General features: G+C 43.3%; 1 protein-coding gene across 1 annotated transcript in view; it reads left to right on the forward strand.

Moving 5' to 3' along the window:
- Positions 1-15,712, forward strand: part of LOC308335329 (ovochymase-like) — a gene marked incomplete at both ends in the record, with an annotated part of 30,570 nt that extends 14,858 nt beyond the window's left edge. Inside the window, 5 exons of the mRNA XM_080792347.1 lie at positions 4,234-4,336; positions 7,421-7,586; positions 8,906-9,171; positions 14,813-14,952; positions 15,467-15,712. Of these exons, the coding sequence (XP_080648473.1) occupies positions 4,234-4,336; positions 7,421-7,586; positions 8,906-9,171; positions 14,813-14,952; positions 15,467-15,712 (921 nt within the window). The remainder of the gene's footprint in view (positions 1-4,233; positions 4,337-7,420; positions 7,587-8,905; positions 9,172-14,812; positions 14,953-15,466) is intronic.
- Between the last annotated feature and the right edge of the window lie 3,841 nt (positions 15,713-19,553).

Genomic DNA, 19,553 nt, shown 5'->3' on the forward strand with positions numbered 1-19,553 from the left:
ATTGTACAAACATTCAAAGAAATAATAAACAACATAAAACATACAGCTACAATGTCTACAAGCATTATGCATTACTGAGACAGTAGACTATCACATTTAAATGATATGAAATTACTATAGAAAATGTAAATGGCTTGTAGATATATGTAAATAGTTTTTAACCTGTTTTTACAACACTACACATTACTGTGAAATGAATTACCATAATACAATATTACTGTCCATATGAATTGAACCATGAAATATAAACAGCATTAGAATTGTTATGAACTGTATCATAAAATGTAATCATTAATTGCTGTACTGCAATGTATGAATTGACAAGAAGTCAGAAAGGCTCCCTAGAGCTTGTACAAAGCCACTAAAGCTGTCAAAACAGTGAAACTGTCACATCATAGCAACGCACGGAGAAACACTGAAACTAGTATTAGCTTAGCAACCTGTATGCTAGCGTAGGCTCAGCACCGAACACAACGTGGGCTCAGTACCAAACACAACTTGCAATGAAGATAAACCAAAGGGCTACAAAATCGCCAAACATGTCAGAAAAGGTTGCAATCATGTTACTTCAGGGGTTAAAGCCAAAAAAAATCCCAAGACTGAAAACTTTCAGACCAATTTTCAAACGATGTGGCGAACCCCCCAAATTTGCACCGATCTACCCCTGTCCTAGACAGCGATAAAATAAATAGATAAATATGAATCATAAATTAATACAATGGCACGCCCAGCGCACACCACATTTTGGGGTTGTAAAATGATGTTTTCCCAAAGTTGCCTTTACCGAATGTCTGTCAATCTATGCTTCATTTTATAGAAGCAGCCTTTGAAGTTATGTCCGGCCAATCAATAAATCAATAAATACTCTGAAATTACTGTAGGGCTTGCCTTTACAGCCACATGGTGCATAGCAACAGTGTGTTAAAAGTTTAAAAAAAAACAGAGGAAGACACTTATAGGCATGTAGCCTTCAGTAGTCCATTATGCACCTGCATTATAAGGTTGCAAGTGAGAACAAAAGTCAATTACAAGAGAACCCATTGGTTTAGGCAACTACAATGGGACAGTGGGATAGGTGGGCAGTGGGCACTATATACAGCTCCATCTCACTGAATTAGAATATTTTGTAAAAGTACATTTTCTTCTGTAATAACATTGTGCATAAAGTATACTTCAAGTACTTCAAACATTTCTTGTTTTAATCTTGATGATTCAGGTCAGGCCAGTTGGCTGGTCAGTTAAGCACAGTAATACCATGGTCAGTACACCAGTTACTAGTAGTTTTAACACAGTAATACCATGGTCAGTAGGCCTACACCAGTTACTAGTAGTTTTGGCTCTGTGGGCAGGTGCCAAATCTAGCTGGAAAGGAAAATTAGCATCTCCATGAAGCTTGTCAACATACTGAAGCTAAAAAGATGTTGAAACCATTGTTAAGTTTTCACTGTCAGTGGACCAGAGTCTCAACACAACCATCTATTATTATATTTTCCAGCACTGTGTGCCTCTGTACATTGACAAGCTTTATGTTGTTGCTGATTTTCCTTTTCCAGCAGCACTTGGCACCTTCCCACAGTGCCAAAACTACTATAACTGGTGTACTGACCATGGTATTACTGTGCTTAACTGACCAGCCAACTGGCCTGACCTGAACCCCACACAGAAAACCTGGGCTTCCATAACACCTCAACAGTGCCACAGGCTGATCACCTCCATGTCACGCCCCATTGATGAAATAATTTGTTCAAAAGTAGCCCAGACCAAGTATTAACTGTATACTTTTCAGATGGTCGACATTTCACGTAAAATATTCTAATTAATTGAGATATGATTTTTTTATTTTTATGAGCTGTATGCCATAATCATCAAGATTAAAACAAAAAAGGTTTTAAATACTTCACTTTATGCACAATGAATTGAGAATAATTATATGAAAGTTTCACTTTTGAATTATATTACAGAAGAAAATCAACTTTTACAAATTATTCTAATTCAGTGAGATGGAGCTGTAGTTCCCAGCAACATCTGGGTACTTTGGCTATTTTGTCCAAAGTGTAATTATATTTGAAAACGAATGTGCATGGTACATTTATGTCTACATTCATTAGATTTTGTGTAGTTTATCACTGTCTTCCCTGTAAGTTACATTCAATATTATAAAATCAGTATTCATATTCAGTAGAGATGAGCAGGAGAATGTAGAGGCTGGCTGACAGGAGGACAAGCACCGATGCACGCAGATAGCAGCTAACGGCTACTAGGCTAGTAGCCACTAACCAGCTAGAGAGTGCTGCTTGTTATACCAACGAGGCAATACACATTTGCGTTGAAAATAAATCCTCCACAGTATCACTGCTCTAAGCTAATTTAAAGGAAACCCTCTGACTGTTCTGGCCTGGGTAGAGGGAAATATGAACGCATTTAGGGTCTCTCTGTCAGCAGCGCAGGAGCAGTGAGGCACCCGAGCACGTGCTCTCTCTCTCTGAGCGCAGAGCACGCAGAGAGTGGGGAGTGGGAGGGGCGAGCGTGCACACTAACTTCTTAAAGAGACAGGCTGCATTTTCACGGATTTGGCCATCATATCGCTACACTAGTATACACATACTCCCGTCTCCCCCTTAAATATTTTTTTTGCGAATCTGCGCTGATCTCATAAAAGACCGCTATGAAATCCTCAGGACGGAAATCCGTCCCCAGGACGGAGAACTTTAAGCCCTGTGTTACTTACAGACGATTCTTTCAAGACATGAACACAAAGTTAGGTTAGGAATAGAGCAGCAGTTGCAAAGACCGCAGGGTCTGACGTTTAGCTTTGGAATGAATTTGTATCCATGTACCCGTCTCCACCGCTGGCGGTGGAAACCTCCGCCGTCGAATGTCTCTGGAGGGGGCAGGGGGGCATACCACTGGCGTGTCAGTATGGTGACAAGTGACATGAGAAAGGGGGTGTCCTGGGTCTCAGAAGTGAGGTGTGAGGGACTGTGTATTGAGTGAGGAGTAGGGGATGCTGCCCTAATAGCACACAGATACTCTGGCTGGCCGGCAACCTTCTCGAAGAGCTGCAGGAGATTCTTGTCTGCAGGAGGTGGGATGGTTGGGCTGAAGAGATGATCAGGAGGCCGCGTGGCAATGCTCTGTGTTGAGGCATCATAGTGAGAGCTTGTCTTAGACCAAGGGTTGGTATGGACGGATGCTGACCTTTTGTGAAGCAGTGTAGGAGCCTGAGGTGGTAGCTCCAGGAATGACTCTGTGTCGTTTCGAAGGTGTCAAGGGGCTACAGAGAGGCTGAACATGGGCTGTCACATTTGGAGGGGTGACCGATGCTGTGGACAGTGATCCAGATGTGCTGCAGACTGTTGTTACCGTTGGTTCCGTGTGGCTACTGACCGGGTTGACCGGCAGGCCTGATGTGTAGCTTGCTTGGCTGGAAGCTGTGATGGTCGACGAGGCGTCTGTCTGTTGTCTGTCCACTGTGGAGCTGAAGGTTGCGGCCGTCTGGACCTTGACTTGTGCCATAGCACTGAACGTCTCCTTGACCTGAAGCTGAGTTGAGCATGGAGTTAAGAAGGATGGACATCCGTTTTCTTGCACATTAGTGTGATAAGAGGTAACAACTGCTGGGCTGTGGTCTGAACCCTTGTGAACGTTGCCTATAACGACCCAGCCCAGGTCCAGTCTTTGGGCGTAGGGGTCGCTGTGTGGGCCATTGCGTTGCTCTCGTACTTTATCTACTTGGAGGATGTCACGTCCCAGGAGGAGGAGTATTTGGGCCTCTGGGTCCAGGCGTGGTATTTTGTGAGCGATGGGTTTTAGGAGTGTGATGCTGTGCGGCCTCTGGGGTTGGAATGTCAGACCGGTCATATGGCATGTGATTGCACTCGATGAGTGTGGGGAGCATCACACTTACTGCTCCGTCCAAGGACTCAGCTGTGAACCCTGTAGCTCTTCTCCCAGATGTCTCCGTAACCCCAGAACATGTGCGGAGGGTGTATGGAGAGTCCGATCCGGTGAGTTTGAAAAGGTCGAAGAATTCTGACCTGGCCATTGACCTATTGCTCTGGTCATCCAGAATAGCGTAGACCTTTGCTGCTTTGTCTGGGTGAGCTTTGGGATAGACCTTCACCAGGCAAACTTTGGAACAGGACCTGGAGCTCTGGTCTCCGGCGTTGGTGTATGCTGAGGTGACTGTTAGCGGATCTGCCTCTCCATCACTCTCCCCGCCATTCTCTGTAGGGCCTTCTGCGTTACAAGGTGGTGGTCCAGGATGCAGAGCTGCAACGTGTCTGTCGCTGTTGCATTCCCCGCATTTCACCTCTGCTTTGCACTCCCTCGCCAGGTGAGTGTTAGAGGCGCAACACCTGAAGCAAATTCCATTTTCTCTAAGGAAGGTGATGCGCTCGTTGTGTGACATGATCCGGAAACCTCTACAATTTTTAAGCGCATGTGGCTTCCTGTGAAAGGGGCAGTGATGGTTTATGTCCCTTATTTCATCTGACTCAGGAGCAGAGTGGTTGTTTTCTACCTCTGCCTTGTAAGTGGAGATGTGGGTTTTGACATTCCCAGGTCTACTTACTGCTTCTGGCTTTGATGAACCTGTGATGGGTCTGTAGGAGCTGCTTGGACCCGTAGAGGCTGTTGAGAGGGTGAAACTTGGGTCATTCCTTCTGCGTGCCTCACTGCAGACAAAGGTTGTGAAATATGAAAATGGTGGAAACTGGACATGGTGTATTTCCTTGTACTGAGAGCCTTGAACCATCCACCTCTCCTGTAGGTTGAAAGGTAATTTTTCAACGATAGGCTGGATGCCCCTAGCGCTGTCCAGACATGCAAGTCCTGTCAAGTAGCCATCTCTTTTTGCAGCATTTCAGCTCTCTCAGTAGGTCTCCCAGTTCCCTGAGCGTTTGTGGATCCTTTTGATTTATTTTAGGCATCCTATCCAACCTCTCAAAGAGAGCCCTTTCAATCACCTCAGAGGCGCCGTAACATTCTTCAAGGCGATCCCAGGCCATTTCTAACCCGGCGGCAGGGTCGTTTACGTTCACAGAACGGATTATCATGACATGTTCAGAAGACTCGCTCCCCAGCCATTTAGACAATAGATCGAGCTCTTCGCTTGCAGTTAAGTCCAGTCCTCCTGTGGCATTCATGAATGAGGACTTCCACGCCCAGTAGTTTTCTGGGCGATCGTTGAACTTGATGAGCCCCGTGTTCACAAGCTCCCGGCGCACCAAGTACCTTGCAATGTCACTCAGACCAGACCTGTCATCCATAGCTCTGTGTTGGGAAGCATGTGAATTAGGGGAGGGGGCCAGAGCAGAAGAGGGATGATTCTGAGTGTGTATGAAGCCTCTAGACTGCTGTACATCTTTGGGTGAGTGATGTGTGTAATGCGAGGCACGAGGGTCAGGGAAGGTGGGCGTTGCAAACGAGGGACGGCCTGCATGCCGCCCCACATCTGGGAGGACGTTGCTCGCGGTGGCCTGTCGGTGAGATGCGGGTGGTGGCACGCTCAGCTGCTGAGCCGCATTGACACCATGACCATGCTGTCCCGATCCGCTCTGGAGTCGACTGTTTCTGTCTGCTTGGAGATGTCGAGTCGTGGTCTCCATTTGAATGGGAGTCTACAATGGGATTAATGAAAGGAAGTGATGGCGTGTAAGGTTGGAGCTGCGGGGGTTCCTCCTCACTAGGAGACTGAGGATGTTCTGTGTGACTAGGAGGCTGCTGAGAGTGACGTTGGACATAAGCTTGCATGCGTTCTATGGCAGCTTGGGTTGTGTCCTCCATGTCCTCTTCGCTTTCAGTGTCCGCTGCCGCCTCTAGAACCTTAGCCTCTGCTTCAGCTGCTGCAGTGTCTCGTTCCAACTGTAATGTAGATAGATCAGCAGCTACAGCAGCTATACGAGCCGTCATTTCAGCTCCTTGAACCTTCAAATCCTTCTCTCTCTGAGAGAAGGCAACACGTACTTTGGCAGCCTCAGCCTTAGCTCGTGCCTTGGCGGCTGCTGCCTGCTGCACTGGCAGTGGAAGATTTGCTTCCTTTGGAAGAGGAGCGCTCACTAGCCTGGGAAGGTGTGCGTTCCTTGACTGGGTATCCTGTAGTTGACATGTTGAATGCCTCTCGGGGGTGGTTGTTAGACGATGTAGGTCAGAGCGATGCTGTAGTATCCTGTTTGTCTTTGTAGTCGTGCCCGCCGGGAAGACGTCTTTTTACTGTTCTGTTCTCAATGTGTGTGGAGGGTACACAAATAAACAGACAGCTAACACTTGTCTTGAAGAGACGGTCGGAGACAGAGTAACGTTTGAAGGGGGTTTTACTTCTTCTCCAAACCATGTAGGTATCAAGGCAAATTTGTAAAACTGAAACATGACACAAAAGAAGCACTAATTAAATAATGCCTAATTGTACAAACATTCAAAGAAATAATAAACAGCATAAAACATACAGCTACAATGTCTACAAGCATTATGCATTACTGAGACAGTAGACTATCACATTTAAATGATATGAAATTACTATAGAAAATGTAAATGGCTTGTAGATGTAAATAGTTTTTAACCTGTTTTTACAACACTACACATTACTGTGAAATGAATTACGATAATACAATATTACTGTCCATATGAATTGAACCATGAAATATAAACAGCATTAGAATTGTTATGAACTGTATCATAAAATGTAATCATTAATTGCTGTACTGCAATGTATGAATTGACAAGAAGTCAGAAAAAAGGCTCCCTAGAGCTTGTACAAAGCTACTAAAGCTGACAAAACAGTGAAACTGTCACATCATAGCAACGCACGGAGAAACACTGAAACTAATATTAGCTTAGCAACCTGTATGCTAGCGTAGGCTCAGCACCGAACACAACGTGGGCTCAGTGCAAAAGGTTACAATCATGTTACTTACAGACGATTCTTTCAAGACATGAACACAAAGTTAGGTTAGGAATAGAGCAGTAGTTGCAAAGACCGCAGGGTCTGACGTTTAGCTTTGGAATGAATTTGGTTGCAAGTGAACCAAATGTTAAGTAGTGTCCAGCAGGGGGCGCAAAAACACAGAAAAGTTCGGTATGTTCTGGAATAGAACATGACAGTACTTTCAAATAAAATATGTTAGACTAGATATGTTAATCTTATATAACTTTCAATACTTGCTGTGCTCTGTTTTATCAAGTGTAGAGGAGGATTTAAGTGGTATTGAATTGGTACCGAATTTGCAGCTCAACAAACGCTAATTAATCCTAGTATGTGATGGAGGACAATTTCACCATACATTTAAATCTTCTCTCGGTATGATTATTGTGAGCGATTTAACCGCGGTAAACAATAACGATTATGATCCCATCCCAAACTAGTAGAAGTAATAATAATCGTCATCTTCAGTACACATGATGAGTGTGTTGTTTTGTTAAGTGTGCGGCCAGGCTCCCATGAACCAGAAGATCGTCGGAGGGCAGACCGCGCCGCCTGGCAGCTGGCCATGGCAGGTCAGCATACAGACTTCCTACGGTCATTTCTGCGGAGGTTCCCTCATCAACAGTGAATGGGTGCTGTCCGCTGCCCACTGCTTCATGAGAGAGTGAGACATAATTTAATTAATTGAAATGATTAATAATAAATCCTTGTTTTTTGCACGTCATTAAAGTAGAAAGCACTAGAATTGCATTGTATATAGTCATAGCACGCCATAGTACATATGTATAGCATAGTAGTATATATGTAAAGTTTATACGTATAAGTTTCATTATATAGATATTCCACTGTTACTTTCTTAGCTTACGCATGTTTCATGATGAATGTTTTTATGTGATGTATTCCCATGCTTTTGTTCTTGCTTAATGTAAATCGCTCTGGATTAAGAGCGTCTGCTAAATGCCTAAATTGTAAATTGTAAATTGTAGAAAGGTCAATTTTTTTTGAAAATTGCTGATTTACAAGCTCACGAGGCATTGCGATGTGACGTGTTATCAAAATATTTTAGTTAAATTAATCGCACATTTATAGAATAATCCCTAAGAAAAAAAATCGATAGTTGAATCCCTAGTCCACATAACTATCAGTGTTCATATAAGGGTTGTGTGCGTTTTGCATGTGCGTGTGTGAAATCATCATCATACCAGGAAGTGGCAAAGAAACTACTTTCTGGCCTCGACAGCCCATACATCCAAACAGAAAAGTAATATAGACCAATTAATTGTTTACAAACATTGGGACTGGGCGCACGGGTGACTGTTTCATGTAATCAATTCCCAACAGATCTCCGAACCTGTTGTTTTGGGGAGCGCTGGTTTCAGTCCATTCAACCTCCTCTTGTGAGTTGGCTAGTGAGGTGCACCCTAGGAGACATTTATACTTCAAAGCACAACAGTATTGCACACAGAGAACAGCTGATATACAAGCTCACATCGCATCGCAGATGCGACTGTTGTGAGCGTAAGAGGTCTGCGTGCGCGACACCATTGCGGAACGAAGCATACATTATACTTGATGGGCTGCAGGTGCGCGTGCAGCCGTGCACAAATAGGCTCTGCTGCCGTTCCTCCCGTTCTTATGACAGCGACTGGAGGTGTGGTTTTGAGGACAACTGTTTTGAATTGCTATAATTGTTCAAACACAACAGAAACCAGGGATTATATATTTCAAGGGCGAGAGATCACAATAAAAATCCAGTTAGTGCCGTTAGAACTTTTCCATTGCATCTTATGAGAGGTGGTGTTCTTCTGCTGCCGTGATGCGTGCGCATGCTGTTGCTTATCAGTGTGACGTCGTCTGTTAAGGCGTCTATAGTAATATCTACGCCTATAAACTCAATTTACCACTCAATTTACCACTCACTTTATGTATGTGCATACCTCATGTAATTCATTGTTACCCCCTCCTCCACACACTCTCTTGCAGCCCTGATCCAAATAACAACTATATCATCTTCTTGGGCCGCCAGTCCCAAGAATTGATGAACCCCAATGAGGTGAACCGCACGGTGGTGCAGATCATCAACCATCCTCAGTACGGCCAGATGATGAGTCATGACAACGACATGGCTCTGCTGAGGCTCTCCCACCCCGTCACCTTCACGCCGTACATCCGCCCGGTCTGTCTGGCGGCGACGAACAGCACCTTCTACAGTGGAACCATGAGCTGGGTGACTGGCTGGGGGACGGAAGGTAGTGGTGGTGAGTAATAAGGCGGGTGCATGCATGTGTTTGGTCCAACGCACTAACAGTCCGACAGGCATTAGTCCCAAACACATTAGTCCGACAGACACCCTACCCAAAACCAGAAACCTAATCCTAACCTCACAGGTGAGTTTTAACCGGCAGCTCCATGTCAGGACTCGGGAGCCACGGGTGAGTCTTAACCAGCAAAGCATAATATGCATACAACATAAAAACCCAACAAAACAAGCTAAGAAATATTGTTACTGCCATGACCAAATCAGATAAAATAAACGTTATCAATGATAAAGCTGAGGAAAACGAAGACAATCCTCGGGAGCTCTGGAAGCTACTCAACAACCAACTAGGCTGCGGTCAGAAACTGAAAACCAGGTTTTCAAACATAAACATCAAATCGAACGACACTCTCATCACTGACAAGCTTGATGTGGCCAACTACTTGGAACATCTTCTTTACAAACATAGCAACAACGCTGGTTAACAAACTGCCCTCCCACTCTGGGCTCTTTGGTGTAGAGCACATTAAAACCTTCAACAGAAACCTAGGTGTTTGTAAAGACGTTTTTAAACAACTGATGCGACTCGGCCATCTCTATAGCTCCAATCATCACCCACATAGTAAACCTCTCCATCAAACAGGGACAGGTCCCCCAAGATTTCAATCAGGCCAAAGTAACCCCCTTGCACAAGAAAGGGAGTAAACGACATGACATCAGCTTGTGACGGCAACTTGTTTCTGTTCGCAGATGACTCAGCACTGCTAGTCTCGGACAGGAACAAACTGCAGGTTGAAAAGGCCCTCGGCTCTGAACTCGGTAGAATCTGCACCTGGCTCGCTGATACACTATCTTTACACCTGGGAAAAACTGAATCCATTCTCTTTGGATCAATTAGTAATGTCAGCAAGGCATACATGGCTTCTTGGTTAGAGTGGGTGACAATATTATCACACGAAAAGATGAAATTACCTACCTAGGTTCCATCCTGGAGGCTAATCTTTCCGGTGATAAAATGGCCACCGCAACGTAATCAAAAAAGTCAACCAAAGAACAAGGTTCCTTTACAGGATCTCGTCACTGGTCAACAAAAACAACTTGAACACCCTAACAGGAGCCCTCGTACAAGTGCTCTTTGACTATGCATGCACCTCTTGGTACTACAGCACCTCAAAGGCCCTTAAAACAAGGCTCCTACTTGGCCTCACCCCCGAACCCACCTCACCCCTGCCCACTTTGGCAGGCTGGAATGGCTTAGCGTCGATGACAGAGTACAGCATCTTGCAATGGGTCTGTTCCACAAGATTCAATACACCACCAAGATACCAATGTACCTGTCTAAATACTTCCTTAATGTTAACCAAGTCCACACCCACAACACCAGAGGGAGTGCAACAAACCATGTGCAACCCAGATTCGGCACAAACAAGGGACTAAATTATTTTAGCTCCTATGCCACCAAAATGTGGAATGCCCTACCAACAGTCATTAAGACATGCGAATCCCTTGACTGGCCCCCGTAAAAATCTGATCCCCCACAACCACCCACCCCTTTTTCCCCTCACTGTATACTGTATGTTTATTTTCCCTTTTTTACCTCCTTTATGATGAATTTCTGTTCTGTTCTTTTTGGCTATATACACTGCGCAAAAAGCATGGAATACGGAAGTGTATATTACAGGAAACTCCCTACAGTGCCCATAATTGCCCGTTTGTGAGAGGTCAAGTGATTTCCTACAGTGCTAGCGAAAATAAAAATAGGAATAGAAGGGCCTCAGAGCTGATGGATAGAATCAAAGTGGTAGATCAGTTACATTCTGCGTCGCCATTAAGTGATCTATACAGAGAGAGAATTCTGCTACAGACGGAATTTGACTCCCTTTCGAACAGTAAAGCCGTCGATCTACATTTGAAATCACGCCATGAGTTTTACGAGCATGGGGAACGAGCCAGTAAACTTCTGTGTTATCAACTTAAACAGTCTGCAACAGCTGGTTTTATACCGACAATAAAAGACGGAGAGGGCAATGTTATTGTAAACCAGAAGGACATTAATACACAGTTTAAATCCTTCTATAAGGATTTATATACATCTGAGGCGGGCAGTAGGGATTTAATAGAGAACTTCTTTAATAATTTGAACATACCCTCATTGGCGGAATCAGACAAAAGGGACTCGGAGGGGCCCATAACGGTGGTGGAGATCGAAAATGCAATTAAGAGAATGAAGTCGGGTAAAGCGCCGGGTCCGGATGGGTTTCCGACAGAATTCTATAAGTTGTTCGCTCCTAAGTTAATACCAGTGTTACTGAAGTTGTTTATAGAGGTACTGGCTAACAAGGCTCTTCCCCCAACAATGACACAGGCTTCTATTTCACTGTTGCTCAAAAAGAACAAAGACCCTTTACTTTGCGAGTCATATCGCCCTGTGAGTTTGCTATGCTGCGACTACAAAATTCTGACCAAAGTGTTAGCGGGCAGACTTGAGAAGATTATGCCTAAAATAATACACCCAGATCAGACAGGGTTTATTGTGGGTAGACAATTATCAAGCAATCTTCGCCGGGTGTTCAATATTATTTATCAACCCAACGATATAGAGCCGGAAATTATAATATCAATGGACGCTCATAAAGCATTTGATAGGATTGAATATAACTACCTCTTCACCACACTGGAAAAGTTTGGCTTCGGCCCTATATTCTGTTCATGGATCAAAAATGTATATGCGTCACCACAGGCATCTGTACGAACAAATAAAATAATGTCAGAGTACTTCCCGCTCTTCCGTGGTACGAGACAAGGTTGTCCCTTGAGTCCCCAACTATTTGATCTCGCGATGGAACCACTAGCAGTGATGCTGAGGGATACAGAGGGCTTGGTAGGGATACAGAGGGGAGGGCATATGAATAAGGTATCGCTTTACGCGGACGATCTCCTTCTTTTCCTCACAAACCCAGCTGCCACGGTACCGATTGCTCTAAACCTTGTTTCACACTTTGGTCAGGTGTCAGGATATAAGTTAAATCTCAGCAAAAGCATCTTATTTCCCATTAACGATAAAGCGCGTCAATTGTCATACCGGAATTTCCCCTTCTCGGTCAGCACGGACAGTTTTGTTTACTTAGGAGTCTGTGTTACTCATAAATATAATGATCTTTATGACAAAAATTTCAAAACTACACTCCGAAAAGCCAAACAGGACATGGAAAGATGGGCAGCACTCCCATTATCGCTAGCTGGTAGGATAAATTCGATAAAAATGACTATTATGCCTAGGTTTCTGTTTCTCTTTCAGGCAATTCCACTATTTATTCCAAAGGCCTTTTTCAGGGAACTTAATAAATACACATCGACGTTTATTTGGAATGGCAAAGTGCCCCGCATAAGGAGAGAGTTTCTAGAGCGACGAAAGGAGGAGGGGGGCCTAGCATTACCCAATTATCTGTATTACTACTGGGCAGCTAATATCCATATGTTAATGTTTTGGGTCTTCGATCTATCTGAGAATGAATCCCCGATGTGGTTGAGCATGGAACAACATGCAAGTAGCCCGGTATCACTGGGCTCTTTGATATGTGCCCAATTACCCCTAAGTAAACGACAAAAGACAAACAACCCAGTGGTTCAAGGTTCCCTGAAGATCTGGTCTCAGTTCAGAACCCACTTCAAACTTAAAAAAGCACTTGTCACCTCCCCCATTCGGGCAAACTGCAATTTTGTTCCATCTCTGACAGACCCTGCATTTCAGCAGTGGCATGGAAAGGGAATTAAATGTGTGAAAGATCTATTCAAGGAAGGGCACTTTCTTTTGAGCAAATGAAACGGGTTTTTAATATTTCACAGTCAAACTTCTTTAGGTACTTACAAGTACGTAGCTTTGTTGTAAAGTATTTCTCTTTGACAACCCCACCGAGTACCTGGGTAGACGAGTGTTTGAGTTGGGATCCGGTTGACCGGGGGATGATTTCTAGGCTATATGACTGCATTCAGAGGGTGGCTTCCCCGTCACTTGAACGGGTGAAGGGGGCATGGGAGGAGGAGTTGGGTATGGACTTACCAGATTCTGCCAATTTAAGGTTTTACATAGACTACATTTTTCCCCTAGCAGACTAGCCACGTTCTATCCAGACTCGGACCCAGCCTGTGCCAGGTGTGGTCAGGAGTCTGCTACGCTTAGCCACATGTTTTGGTCGTGTCCCAGATTGACTACATTTTGGACAGAGATATTTAATACCTTCTCGTATATCTGTAACTCAACCATAGATCCCAATCCAATAACGGCGCTGTTTGGTGCACCTCCAGAGGGAATACAAATACCAACTCAACAGGCTGAAGCTATAGCGTTCTCCTCCTTACTTGCCAGACGCCTGATACTATTTAATTGGAAAAAAGCAGCGCCGCCATCTCACAAGCGTTGGGTGGAGGATGTTATGTCACATCTCAAGCTCGAAGAACTTAAATATACGATCAGGGGCTCCACTCAGAAATATACCAGAGTTTGGCAACCGTTCCTAACCTACTTTGCGGTAGTATTTTCTACATAACCAAACTTCAATAAAAATACTTGAACTACAGTGCCCATAATTGCCCGTTAACTCCTCTTTGCACACAGTGATAGAAGTGGCTATTTGTACGTCTCTAAATGTTTTGATGATTTGAACAAGGTGGACCCTCTTGTAAACAAGTGTAATGCTTTATTGGGTCGTCCACTCACAGTTAACAGTCTTTATATTGAGTTGTGCTTGAAATGTACTGTAATTCTGCAAACTGTTAATAAATATTTCAATCAATCAATCAATGGCATGACATACAGGTATGCAACAACATATTATGTTGTCGGACTGTTGCATGTTCGACTATGTTAGAACCCACCTGGCCTTGAAGTCCGTGGTGGAAAGGAAAGTAACTAAGTACATTTACTTAAATAATATACTTACTGTAAGTATAATTTTGAGGTATTTGTAGTTTACTTAGTATTTCCAATACTTTTACTTCTAGGATCCAAATATTGTACTTTTACTCCACTACATGTATTTGAAAGCTTTAGTTACTAGTTACTTTGTGGACTTCGACCATTTGGAAACGGCCAATCTATAAGCTCACACTGCCTAGCGATGCGACACATTGTGAGCTTGTAGATCTGCTATTTTCAAATGATCTTTGAAAACTTTAAATGGGACATTCTGTACAATGATTTTAATTTTGGTACTTTACGGTACATTTTGATGCCAATACTTTTGTACTTTTGCTCAAGTACATTTTGAATTCTGAATTACTCTTACTTGTAACAGACTAAGGCCTGACTCACACGTGCACAACAGATTGATGTATGCTTGTTGTATGAGACTTATTGACTGATGCAAGCTCACAATGCATTTCCAATGGGAGTCACATGGTTTGACACAACATTTGTGTTGTATGAGGGGGTGGGGGGCAGTCGAAACACAGCCGAAAGCCGTACAACACAAATATTGTGTCAAACCATGTGACTTCCATTGGAAATGCATAATTGGGGCAAGATGTATCACACCCTTTGTATACATCTAGCATGCATCAATGTTGTATGCTAGATCGAAAGGTGTGAGTCGGGCCTAAGACAAATGAGTCCCTTTTCCTCTCTTCCATTATAGTTCCCCTGGCCTCTCCCCAGAACCTTCAGGAAGTGGGTGTGCCGGTCGTGGGGAACCAGCAGTGTACATGCAGCTACCATGGCCTCACAGACAACATGCTTTGTGCTGGCCTCAATGAAGGAGGAAAGGACTCCTGTCAGGTGACAGATAATTATTTTCTCTGTCCAGCATATCCTTCTATCCAGTGTTGTAGTGCTACTTTTAGAAGTGGGGGGACGTGGCACCCCATTGTATCTGCAAAGATGTTTAATTTAATCATAACGCCCCATAAGACACGTGCGCACACAAATGCACACGCATTTGCGTGCACAACACACGCAGACACTCACTATAAAACATGCAGACAGACGTCTATAGCCTGTTTAGAAACCGGGTTTACCATGCTTAATCGTATCCATAAAAGTAAATAAAAGTAAAAAAACATATCTTTGCCCTAAAATAATTTTAGGCGTGAGAGAAGTATGATGTTTTATTTAATGTTTTTGTGAAAAGTCATGATGAAATATTATATTACCTCAAGTTGCCATGTATTTGGTGTATATGTGTTTAGTGATGGTATGACAAAAAGGATGTTTAGTGTTCTCGGCAGGGGTTCTCAACGTTTTTTGCTGGGGACTTATTATAAACGATATCATGAATCTCTCTTTTCCTCAGGGAGACTCTGGCGGGCCGATGGTGAGCCGCATGATGAGCAACAGCACGCCACCCCGCTGGGTCCAGTCCGGGGTGGTGAGCTTCGGCCGGGGCTGCGCCCTGCCATACACCCCGGGAGTCTACGCCCGCGTGTCGCGCTACCAGGACTGGATCAGCATGCACGTCACCTCTGACCCGCCAGGCTTCGTTAGGTTCATGTCCGACGGCATGGACACCGACGTGGGCTTCCAGTGTCCTAACTGTTAGTTAATTCATTTAACAATTATCAATGTAATTAATTCTGGCCAGGGAAGAACTGAGCACTGGGCATGGGACATTATTTTATATACATGTTTAATGAATATTAACTTTCTATTAGGGAAGAAAGTTTAAAATTCCTAATCTTGTCAGTGCTTTTGAATTGCATTGAGGATTTTCTTTTCATCTTAAAATATATTTCCATTTCCCCAACACCAGGCAGTGGGAAGAAAAATGATTCAAGCTGTAGAAAACTACATTAAGTAGTCAAATATGTATTTATAACTAGCTACTTATCTTTTCAAAAGCTGTTATAAAATATTGCTCTTACCCTATCATTACATTAGAAGACACATTAGCTTAACCACATGGGCTGGAAACTGCAGTTTTCCCCCTCAATAATTACTACAGGAAATTATGTATAATTATGTCATTTTGTTCAAATCTACTTCATTACTTCATCTACTTTCAAGCTTCATGTGGAGGGAATGTGACAGGATCTTCTGGGTTAATTCTTTCTCCAAACTACCCCTATCCCTACCCGAACAACAAAGATTGTGACTGGCTCATTGCTGTCCACTCTGACTATGTCATCTCATTAGCTTTCATCAGGTAAGTAACTTTTTTTGTTATGTTCTTTATCTTTGTCTGGATGGCAAAGCAAATCGCCTGGCATGACTCACTGCTATAGCACTGTGGTGCATGCTATGCAAAAAATATATAATAATATCCTATTAGTCTATGGTATTGGTTACTCACCAAAATTATTAGGTTTTTACTAGTTTTAAGTTTACACTTTATTACTTGAGTAATATTATGTATTTTTGCCTCTTACTCCCTGTTCTACCCAATTTTAGTAGTAAAGTAATACATAGTTTTAGTCAATACATTTCTCCCCACACACATTGAGTCACTGCTGTATCCTTCGTCCGGCTCCTCCCAACACTCCCTGCTCACAGGTACAGGTAAAGGTACAGCCCCAGTACGGAGTACGGTGACAAATATCATCCTCCCAGCCTGGCTTCCCTCAAAGCCAGATGCACCGCAGTTGATTCAAAGCCCTAGACTCTGCGGTGGTGGGCAGGCACTTTACCACTGCGCCACCCGAGCGCCCCTTTATTACTTTATATACAATCTTGGAATCCATCTGCAAAAAAGTAAAATTAAAAATGACTCTGCCTCCTTATTAATTTTATTATTATTATTATTATTATTAGTTTAGTTTGTACTTTACAAGGATATTGTATAGTAATGCATGGGTTGCACATTCTGGAGTCTCACCAACATTTCACTGCTCTCAGGCATACGTGACAAATATTGTAGTCTCAAGCATACTGTACATGACAAATACTGTACTCTTTGAATATTACAATCTAAACCTCTTGCGCAATCTGAGAAGACTGGGCACAATAACTTGTTTGTTCATTTTGTTTTGTTTACCACAGCTTTAGCCTTGAGCCCGGCTATGACTTCCTGTCCATCTATGATGGGCCAGACAAGAACAGTCATCTAATTGGTAGCTTTCATGGCAGCAGACTCCGAGTCCCAGAGAAGATTAAGAGCACTTCCAACTTTATGCACTTGGCGTTCCATAGTGACGGCATAGTGAGCTACCCTGGCTTTCACTTGGAATACACACAAGGTAGTTGTGGGGTCTGTCTCTCAAGTGGGATTCTGCCGTGCATTATAATGCAAAAGATTATGTGTATGGATGACTGAAAATCGGTTCTGATGTTGCAGTGGGATTTAGTTGGATGTGTGTGTATGTATGTTTGCAATTGGAAGGATGTTACGCAACTAATGTCTCTGATGTCGATGCCAACTGCGAGAAGAGCCGCTGATACACCCTTGGTCATTTTCATTTAGTTTCACAAACGACCAAAGTGTAATACTTTTTAATACGACAGTTTTGTCAAATGGGTGCTCAATTTGAACCTGACTTACTTACAATACTGCCAAATTGCAGTTTTCCCCCTCAATAATTACTACTGGAAATTATGTATAATTATGTCATTTTGTTCAAATCTACTTCATTACTTCATCTACTTTCAAGCTTCATGTGGAGGGAATGTGACAGGATCTTATGGGTCAATTCTTTCTCCAAACTACCCCCATCCCTACCCGCACAACAAAGATTGTGACTGGCTCATTGCTGTCCACTCTGACTATGTCATCTCATTAGCTTTCATCAGGTAAGTAACTTTTTTTGTTATGTTCTTTATCTTTGTCTGGATGGCAAAGCAAATCGCCTGGCATGACTCACTGCTATAGCACTGTGGTGCATGCTATGCAAAAAATATATAATAATATCCTATTAGTCTATGGTATTGGTTACTCACCAAAATTATTAGGTTTTTACTAGTTTACACTTTATTACTTGAGTAATATTATATATTTTTGCCTTTTACTCCCTGTTCTCCCCAATTTTAGTAGTAAAGTAATACATAGTTTTAGTCAATACATTTCTCCCCACACACATTGAGTCACTGCTGTATCCTTCGTCCGGCTCCTCCCAACACTCCCTGCTCACAGGTACAGGTAAAGGTACAGCCCCAGTACGGAGTACGGTGACAAATATCATCCTCCCAGCCTGGCTTCCCTCAAAGCCAGATGCACCGCAGGTGATTCAAAGCCCTAGACTCTGCGGTGGTGGGCAGGCACTTTACCACTGCGCCACCCGAGCGCCCCTTTATTACTTTATATACAATCTTGGAATCCATCTGCAAAAAAGTAAAATAAAAAATGACTCTGCCTCCTTATTATTTTTATTATTATTATTATTATTATTATTATTATTATTATTATTATTATTATTATTATTAATATTATTATTAGTTTAGTTTGTACTTTACAAGGATATTGTATAGTAATGCATGGGTTGCACATTCTGGAGTCTCACCAACATTTCACTGCTCTCAGGCATACGTGACAAATATTGTAGTCTCAAGCATACTGTACATGACAAATACTGTACTCTTTGAATCTTACAATCTAAACCTCTTGTGCAATCTGAGAAGACTGAGCACAATAACTTGTTTGTTCATTTTGTTTTGTTTACCACAGCTTTAGCCTTGAGCCCGGCTATGACTTCCTGTCCATCTACGATGGGCCAGACAAGAACAGTCATCTAATTGGTAGCTTTAATGGCAGCAGACTCCCAGAGAAGATTGAGAGCACTTCCAACTTAATGCACTTGGCGTTCCATAGTGAAGGCTCAGTGAGCTACCCTGGCTTTCACTTGGTATACAAAGGTAGTTGTGGGGTCTGTCTCTCAAGTGGGATTCTGCCGTGCATTATAATGCAAAAGATTATGTGTATGGATGACTGATATCTCCACAATAATTTCGAGTTGTAGTCTTGTTAGGTTGTGTTTACATTTGTGCTGTGGCACAGCTTCATTATGTCATCAGTCTCACGTTGATCCCGCCTCTAGTGGCCACATACGGCTGCATATCGCTCCGGTCTGATTTGGTCCGGAGTACATCATCTCTGCTCGAGAGACACCAGACCAGGGTTCCCCAATAGGCGGCCCGTGGGCCGAGCGCCCCCTTGTGGCCCCTGGAGGAATTTAAAAAGAAAAAACCTTGACCTCACCGTGCGGACTCGGCCCCCAGCCTGGTACCGTAGTCATGAACGCAGCATGACATAATTGTATGCTGCACGGAAATGCTCCATATTAATCTGTGCTGTGTACTGATGAGACTTCTTTACTAATGTCTTTCTTTGCTATGAATTTCAGACTCTGCACAACAACCGTGGTCTGCGTCTGGTAAGCATCCAGGTTTATCTGCACCGTTTGTCTTTAATTTCAGGCTGTTACTCACAACAGGCATCAAAATATGTGTCTGGC

This window comes from Protomyctophum bolini (genome assembly GCF_963924005.1).
Source record: "Protomyctophum bolini genome assembly, chromosome: 20".
Lineage (NCBI taxonomy): Eukaryota > Metazoa > Chordata > Actinopteri > Myctophiformes > Myctophidae > Protomyctophum > Protomyctophum bolini.